This window comes from Drosophila novamexicana, unplaced genomic scaffold, assembly GCF_003285875.2.
Source record: "Drosophila novamexicana strain 15010-1031.04,08,12 unplaced genomic scaffold, DnovRS2.1 tig00002010-arrow-arrow-pilon, whole genome shotgun sequence".
In the NCBI taxonomy this organism is placed as follows: domain Eukaryota; kingdom Metazoa; phylum Arthropoda; class Insecta; order Diptera; family Drosophilidae; genus Drosophila; species Drosophila novamexicana.
The window spans coordinates 227,578-236,823 of NW_020824923.1; the positions used below are offsets into that span (position 1 = coordinate 227,578).

The following is a 9,246-nucleotide window of genomic DNA, read 5'->3' on the forward strand; positions in this document are numbered from 1 at the left end:
AAATTACCAATTGGAGTACATTCGTGCACTTGACGTTTGGATTGTAATATAAATGTTAATTGTAATCCTCATGTTAACTTATCTTGTTCACTTTTATGGTTATAAGAGAGCAGGTTTCTCAGATTAAAGCTTACTTTTTCCTCCGTCTCCTGTGACTGTTGGAGCACGTCTTTAGAGTCTTATTGCTCAACGTTATGTTATCCTCATGGTAAAGCTAATGTTAACATTATATGCTCTCTCTTTTAAACGCACTTCATTTAATAGGTGAATTTCATGTTTCCTTGTACACTTATGTGAATCCTTTAGTTGATGCTCATGTTAAACTACATGTTAAATGCAGTGTTTTGCAGTGTTTATGTTTATGTTAATTTCAAACCTCACGTTAATGCTAATGTCAACCAGACCAACAAACTGACCATATAAGCACGTACACATATAATAGGGTTTATGTTAATTCTCATGTTAAGCCTCATGTTAATGATAATGTTAACTTGTGAACAACATACTGGCCATATTAATGCTAATGTCAACTCCAGACCAGTAGACTGGGCACTTAAGGATGTTCATCCTAATGTTAAACCTCATGTTAATGCTAGTGCCAACTCGAGACCAACATACTTGGCCTTTTAAGCACGTACATATGTTGCAGTGTTAATGTTAACCTCATGTTAATTCTAATGTCAATTCCTATTGTTGCAGCTAACCACAGCAGACAAGCAGCAGCCGTTTACGATCTCAATTAGCCAACTTTTACAACGACATCAGCAGCGAAAATGCTGGCCGCACAGCAACAGCAGCAGCCACAACAGCAACACACAACGGCAACAGCAGCGGCAGGCACAACAGTAGGGCTCGAGGATGCGGGCTTGGAGCGGGCGCGCCGCGATTCGAGCACGTCGGAGTCCTCGCTGGAGCACCTGGACTTGAGCCGCACGCCAAAGAAGCTGAGCAGCAGCAGCGGCGCGCCGCAGCCGACGTCGACGCCGCACGAGGCGACGTCGCGCAAGCGCAAACTGCGCCAGCTGCAGCAGCAGCCGCAACAGTTGCTCTCCGACGAGGATGAGGAGCAGCTGCAGCAGCAGCAGCAACAGCAGCAGCAGCAGCTGCTGGAGCAGTCCGCGCAGCGACTGCGGCACAAGCAGCGACGCAGCGGAAGTGCAGCCGCAGTCGCTGCCGCAGCTGCTGCCAGCGCCAGCATCGTCGTCGACTACAGCGCCGGCGGCGATGCCAGTTCGCTGCGCAAAAAGTTTCGCCTGAACCGCAGCAGCGCGAGCAGCATCAATGGCAACAACGGGGAGCTCTCTGAGTCCGGCTTTGTGGATGGCAGCGCGCACAGCGGCTATTTGCTCAGCGCCAGCAGCGCGGCGCAGTCAGCGTCGGCAGCGCAGCAGCAGCAACAGCAGCAACAGCAGCAATTGGCCTCAAGCAGCAGCTCCGGCGGCAGCTCGCCCCAAGGCCTGTGCCACTCGAGCGCCGAATCCGGCATCGGCGCCGGCGACGAGCACATGAAATATGTTTGCCCCATCTGCGAGGTCGTCTCGGCCACGCCCCACGAGTTCACCAATCACATACGTTGCCACAACTACGCCAACGGCGATACCGAGAACTTCACCTGCCGCATCTGCTCCAAGGTAAGCTTTAGTACAGGGTAAAAGGTTAACGACTACTGTCGAGATAGCTTAGAAAAAAAAAACGACAATCACAATTACAGGGTATAGGTTGTCGACTACTGTCGAGATATGTTGCCAAAAACAAGAAAATATAAACTTGTAGGGTATGTAGTAGTCGACTACCGTCGAGATAGTAAAGGGTATTTAAATGGTCGACTACTGTCGAGATAGTAAAGGGTATTAAAATGGTCGACTACTGTAAAATCAAAATAAAAAACCAGTTACAGGGTAGTACAACGCGCGACTACTGTCTAAAGCGACGATAAGTAAAACATGAGTTGCAAAGTAGCCATTTACAGGGTATTTCCATAGTCGATCAACCGATAAAATCAGAAATACAAAAGAAAAAGAAGTTTTTGAACGCAATTACAGGGTAAAAAGTCAAAAGTTGTCTAACTGAACCATAAATTTTTTTTGTTTAACCAATTATAGGGTATTGCATGGTCGACTACCGTTGAAATAGTGCGATTTTTAGACGAATGTAGTGTTGCTCTTGAGCGCGAAGATTATTGACCTCTAGTTTGAATTTAAGTAAAAGCTAATCAGCTTTTTTCGATAGTTTCTATTTGCATAAAATCGATAAAAATCGATTTGGAGAATTTGTTATTTCTGGATAACTCGAGGATTATAAGAGCTATATGCACCCAACTTGGTAAGCAGGTTCGAGGGTAGCATATGCAGACTGGGAACATACCATATTTTAGATAATATTCCCCATTTGATTAGAAAATGAAAGAAAAAGGTAATTTTAAGAGGCACACTGCTGGGCCTTGGTATATACACACTTTTTCACTCCATGATTAAGTTCTGAAAGTTTTGGAGAAATCGGATAATACAATCCGGAGTTACTTGAGAACGCGATCTCCAAATGAAGCGAGTTTTGACAGGAGATTGGAATTATTTTAGCTGGCAACTCGGGAACTCTTGATTGTTTTTGATAGCCGACTAACTTGTGCCTCTTCCATTCATTTCTCACTTGGCCACGCCCCCCATTTTAGGTGCTATCATCGGCCTCCTCGCTGGACAGACACGTGCTGGTGCACACGGGCGAGCGTCCGTTCAACTGTCGCTATTGCCATCTGACATTCACGACGAACGGCAACATGCACCGGCACATGCGCACCCACAAGCAGCACCAGACGACGCAGCAGCAGCAGCCGACGCAGCAGCAGCAGCAACAGGCACAGCAACAACATGCACCGCAGCAACATGCACAGCAGCAACATGCACAGCAGCAGCAGCAGCGACGGCAGCAACATGCGGGCGCGTCAGCTGGACGCGCGGAGAGCTACGAGAGCGATGCCAGCTGTTCGACGGATGTGTCCAGCAGCAGCAGCGGCAGCAGCAGCAACAACAGCAACAACAGCAACAATAACAACAACAACAACAACAACAACAACAGCGAGCAAACGAACAAGAACAACAGCAACAGCAACGGCGAGCAGCAGCAGCAGCAACTGTTGCTGGCGTGCAAGCAACGACGGCCGAAGACAAACATCAACAACAACAACATTCTCAGCGACGAGGAGCAGCCAAAGCAGCCCAAGTCGGAGCCCGAGCCGGAGCCAGATCTGGACTCGGATGCGGATGCGGAGAGCGTGGATGTGGCACAAATGATCACGAGCACGCCGGATGTGGCCACATTGTTGGCCACCGGCGGCGTCGGCGGCAGCACGCCGAGTCCCTCGCCGGGGCTGCAGAGCTGTCCGGCGTGCAATACGGGCGAGTTTGAGACATTGCCGGCGCTGTGCGCGCATCTGGATGCAGCGCATCCGGACATACCAGCCAAGTGTCGCGAGTGCGAGGTGATCTTTGCCAGCCATCGGCAGCTGCAGGTGCACAGCTGTCGCGGCCAGCTGCAGCTGCCGCCGCTGCTGGGCGCCAGCAGCTCGCCGCTGCACAAGCTGGAGGAGCACGAGCACGACCAGGAGCAGCCGGAGCAGCAGCAGTATGGGGATGAGGAGGAGGAGGAGGAGCAGCTGGCCAGCAGCGAGCGGGATGAGTTCTTTCAGCAGCTCTATCTAAAAGGCAAGGCCGGCGGCCTGCCGTCGCCCATCAAGCGGGAGCCGTCGGAGCAGCGTCAGGATCTGGCCGATATACAGAGCATACTGCACATGACCAGCTCCAGCTGTACGTCGAGTTTCCTGCGCAACTTCGAGCAGTCCGTGAACACGCCTTGCTCCAGCCAGTACAGTCTGGATGGGCGCGACGGCGAGGAGGAGGCCCAGGATGCGTTCACCAGCGAATTCCGGCGCATGAAACTGCGCGGCGAATTTCCCTGCAAGCTGTGCAGCGCCGTCTTTCCCAATTTGCGCGCCCTCAAGGGCCACAATCGTGTCCATTTGGCCGCTGTCGGCGCCGCCGGACCCTTTCGCTGCAACATGTGCCCCTATGCCGTTTGCGACAAGGCGGCGCTGGTGCGGCACATGCGCACCCACAACGGAGATCGGCCGTACGAGTGCGCCGTCTGCAATTATGCATTCACCACGAAGGCCAACTGTGAGCGGCATCTGCGCAATCGACATGGCAAGACGAGCCGCGAGGAGGTTAAGCGCGCCATTGTCTATCATCCGGCGGAGGATGCCAGCTGTGAGGAGAACAACAAACGGGCCGCGGGCCAGGACACGGATCTGGCCGAGCTCAGCTATCGCTCGCTCAGCCCGCCACCGCCGCTTCCGCTTCCTTTGCCGCCGCCGGCGACGGAGTCGCAGCTGAAGCACATGTTGCTCGCGGAGCCGTGCGCCAAGCCGCCGCCAACGGCGCCGGCAACGCCGCTCAAGATACAGGTGAAGAGCCTGGATCAGCTGGTGGAGAAACCGGTAGCGCCGCCGGCCATGGATCTCAGCATGGACGTGCTGGATCTGAGCAAGAAGCCCACACAGCAGCTGGAGCGCCAGCGGGAACGGGAACGCGAACGTGAGCAGGAGCACGAGCTGCTCCAGCTGCAGCAGCAACAGGTGCAACAGCTGCAACAGGTGCAACAGCAGCAGCAGCAGCAACTGTTTGGAGGTGATGCGACCACGCAGTATATGCAGCAGCTGCTGCGCAATCTCATGTTCCAGCAGACGCCGGGCTTCTCCTTCTTTGGCTATATGGCGCCTCCGCCGCCGGCAACGGCGACGACAGCAACAGATAAATCCCAAGCAAATGCAGCTGCGACGCCGGCAACAGTTGCTGCCATGCCCGTGCCCATGCCCATGGCCGTGCCGGTGCCCGTGCCAGCTGGCGGACCCGTCAAGATGGTCATCAAGAATGGCGTCCTGATGCCCAAGCAGAAGCAGCGTCGCTATCGCACCGAGCGTCCCTTCGCCTGCGAGCATTGCTCCGCCCGTTTTACGCTGCGCTCCAACATGGAGCGCCATGTGAAGCAGCAGCATCCCCAGTACTATGCGCAACGCCAGCGCAGCGGACACCATGTGATGCGCGGACGCGCGGCCAGCTCCAATGCGGCGGCGGCGGCAGCGGCAGCGGCGGCAGCAGCAGCAGCAGCTGCCATGTCGAATCTGGCGCAGCACCAGCAGCAACAGCAGCAGCAGCAGCATGCGCATCCGCCCATCTCGGAGCAGGTGAAGTATGCGATATTGGCGCAGCAGCTGAAGGCGCGCAAGGATACGGATCTGTTGCAGCAGGCGCTGGCGCACGGCTCCAGCAGCGCGCTGCTCCACTTTAACTACAATAACAACAACAACAAGCAGGAGCAGCAGCAGCAACAGCAGCCACATCCCGGCAACAATCTGAACGGAGCTGCTGCGGATGACGATGAGCCGCCCAAGCTGATCATAGACGAGGACGATGAGGTTGAGGAGGAGGAGTTTGACGATACGGAGGAAGAACCGGAGGAGGAGCTCGAAATGGAGGAGGATGACGAGGAGCAGGCGGAACAGCTGATGGAGTCCGCGTTGGCGGCCACGCCCACATTGCCACGCCCCGGCACGCCAATTGAGGCAGCCAAAAAGGTAGCGGAGAGCATACTGGAGCAGGTGATCAAGGCGCAGGCCAAGCCCGATCCCGATTCCGATGCCGATGCCGTGGCCATGCCAACGCCCACAACAGCAGCAGCATCAGCAGTAGCCACGCCCACGCCAACGCCCACTACGATGAAAACAATGATAGCCCAAGCAGAATCGGTGGCCAAATCCTTGAAAGATGTGGCCAGCTCGCCGTTCAAGGACGAATCTCAGGATCTGGTGCCGGTGGCCAAGCTGGTAGACAACGCGACCAGCAATCAGGTCTCCTTCAATAGCTATTTCCGGCCAAGCGACGTGGCCAATCACATGGAGCAGAGCGACGAGGAGGGCCTAGTCGCCTCCGGCAGCGCCAGCGAGAGCAACAATTCCGGCACCGAGGACGTAACCAGCAGCAGCTGCAACGAACCAAAGAAGAAGTCCGCCTACAGTCTGGCACCGAATCGTGTCAGCTGTCCGTATTGCCAGCGCATGTTCCCGTGGAGCAGCTCGCTCCGGCGCCACATTCTCACCCATACGGGCCAGAAGCCCTTCAAGTGCTCCCACTGTCCGCTGCTGTTCACCACGAAGAGCAACTGCGATCGGCATCTGTTGCGCAAGCACGGCAATGTCGAGTCCGCGATGAGCGTCTATGTGCCCACCGAGGATGTCAGCGAACCGATACCCGTGCCCAAGTCCGTCGAAGAGATCGCCCTGGAGGAGCAGCGCCGCCGCAAGGCAGCCGAGGCGGAGCGCGAAAGGGAACGCGAAAGGGAACGGGAACGGGAACGCGAGCGGGAACGCGAAAGAGAGCGTGAACGGGAACGGGAACAGCAGCAGCAGCTCATCCAGCAGCTGACCGCCGCGGCACAGCTGCGCCAGCAACTGGCCGCCGCCGCCGCCGTCGCTGCAGCTGGACCCGGTGCTGGGAATAGTCCAACTGGAGGGGAAGGAAACGGCAGCGAGCTGCCGTACAAATGCCATCTGTGCGAGTTCTCGTTCGGCGAGCGGCTGCAGTGCCTCGAGCACATCAAGCAGCTGCATGGCCAGGAGTTTGCCCTGCTGCTGGCCAAAGGCGCCATCGAAACGGAGGCGCTCCACGACCAGCAGCAGCAGCCCAATCCTCAGCAGCAGCAGCCCCTGGCAACAGCTGGTTCCGAGGATGAGTCGCTGGCGCCGGCGGGTCGCGGCAATGGCAAATATCCGGACTACAGCAACCGGAAGGTGATTTGTGCGTTCTGTGTGCGTCGCTTCTGGTCAACGGAGGATTTGCGGCGACATATGCGCACACATTCCGGCGAAAGGCCGTTCCAGTGCGAGATCTGTTTGCGCAAGTTCACGCTGAAGCACAGCATGCTGCGGCACATGAAGAAGCACAGCGGACGCAGTCACAATGGCGAGCAGGGCGCCTCCGATTGTTCCGATGACGAGCAGATGGCCACGCCACCTGGCACGCCCACTCCAACGCCCCAATCCATGGCCATGCCCAGCAATAACAACAACAACAACAACAACAACAGTTGCCAGAACAACAACAACAAGCAGAGCCTGCGCCTGGACAAGACGCCCGACTGGCGCCTCCAGAAGGACAAAATGGGCGATGCCACGCCCTCAGCTGGAGGAGGAGGAGGAGCAGCAGCCGCAGCAGCCGCCGCCGCCGCCTTTGGCATGGCCAGCAACGATCTAATTGGCAATCTGCTGGGCATCAGCGACCAGGGCATACTCAACAAGCTGCTCTCCTCCGCGGACGAGGCGGCCAAGCTGCTGGGCGTTGAAAAGTAAGCGAAGCGTAAGTCACAAAATCAGCAGCTAGTCAAAAATAACAAAAAAAAAAACAAGAAGCACATTTAACGTTGCCAGCTAACGTAAAGTTATCGGTTCAACGCAGCAGACTCAGCTCAGTAGCTCGTAGTTCTTAGTCAAACTTTGCAACACATGAACTTTGGCCTTACGCAAGCATGTGAAATATCATATACAGCACCCAGCAGGAAGCGAACAGCTGGCTTGCTCTTCTCTCTCTCTCTCTCTCTCTTCTCTCTTCTTCTCCTTTTTGAACTGTCAGCGAACTGTCGTTCCACACATACCAAAGCCTAGATGTTTTTTTTTTTTTTGAGATAATTTTAAACTCATTTCATATGTAGAAAAGTAGCACGTTTTTTTTTGTAGTGTAAGCGCTTTTGTTTAGCGGTACAACCGAACGTTTTACAACACTGCACAGGCAGTGCAAACATTTTGAGAACCAAAAACATGACAAAACGCAAACGTTTTGCAACACTGCAAGCGCAGTTAACAGTTTGCGAAGCAAAAACATGACAAACGTTTTGCAACACTGCAAGCGCAGTTAACATGACAACATGACAAAACGCAAACGTTTTGCAACACTGCAACTGCAGTTGACACTTTGCAAAACGATAGCAAACGTTATCCAACACTGCAACTTGCTGTTAACAGTTTTGGGCAACATTTTGTGAACGAAAAACATGTCAACAACAAATTAATCAAAAACAACGCAGAAATAAGTAAACATTTTTTTTTTCCAACACTCCCCCTACCCTACCCTACCCACTATTTTGTACGTAATATTAGTATTAAAATTTAGGTCTACAACGAACACAAATAATGCTTAAAGAAAGACTTAAGTTAAAACTAAAAGAAATTAAAATTAATAATAATAATAATTCTAATAAATGTGTACAAGAAAATTTGCCTTCGTAGTGCTCTTCTACTTTTTTTTATACATATATATATAAAGATACAGATATACAGATATATATATATATATATATATAATATAATCGGATGTTTAAGTGGAGGAAACAAGTTATTGTACATTGAATGAGGCCTTGAACCGCAGCGTGGCTTAGTAAAAAAAAAAAAAACAAATGCATACCATATTAAATATATAGAACTCTAGTCTTAAGAGCTTCTTTTTTTTTATATATACATATATATACACCCATAAATATATTACCCATATATCATACTATATACATAACTATATAATTATAAAACAAAAAATCTATTCAAAAAAAAAACTCACTGAAAAAGCGAAATATTTTAAATAATTTTAAACTCTTGTATGCATAAAATCACATATATTTATATATATATATATCGATTTATATATATATATATATAATATCCTATATGTAGAGCAAATCATATTTAATAGTAGTCGAACATTTTACAGCAATAACCAAAGCATTTCACCACAAAAATGACGAGTTTTCTAACTAATTAACTTGAGAAGCGAAAAGCGAAAAGCGAAAGAGAAACAAACAAAATTATTGAACAAATTAAATTATATACTTAGCGTTTATGTACTTAATAATATTAATTAATTATTTACGATAAAAATTGATATGACAATGAAAAACAAATAAATACGTTGCGATCAAAAATAAACAACAAAATCATCTTTCACTTACCCCAAAACAATCAACAGCATTACCTGAAACGAGTGAAATGGCAGAGAAATGTTTCATTATGAGATGTGACCGAGTTATGGAAGTGGGAAATTTTGACCTATGTCTATTTACGATATTTGAGGGCAACATTTTGACATGAATTTGGACCCAAAAAAACGTTGTCAGATTTAGATGCCAATTTGATCTAGAGGCAAAACCATGAGA

General features: G+C 51.1%; 1 protein-coding gene across 1 annotated transcript; it reads left to right on the forward strand.

The window, feature by feature from the left end:
- The first annotated feature begins 773 nt into the window (after positions 1 to 773).
- Positions 774 to 8,322, forward strand: LOC115768750 (homeotic protein spalt-major). The gene is given in 4 exon segments (XM_030713438.1): positions 774 to 1,631; positions 2,669 to 4,547; positions 4,550 to 4,644; positions 4,646 to 8,322. Coding segments are annotated over 4 exon segments (5,583 nt in total). The 3' UTR covers positions 7,397 to 8,322.
- Positions 8,323 to 9,246: the final 924 nt, after the last annotated feature.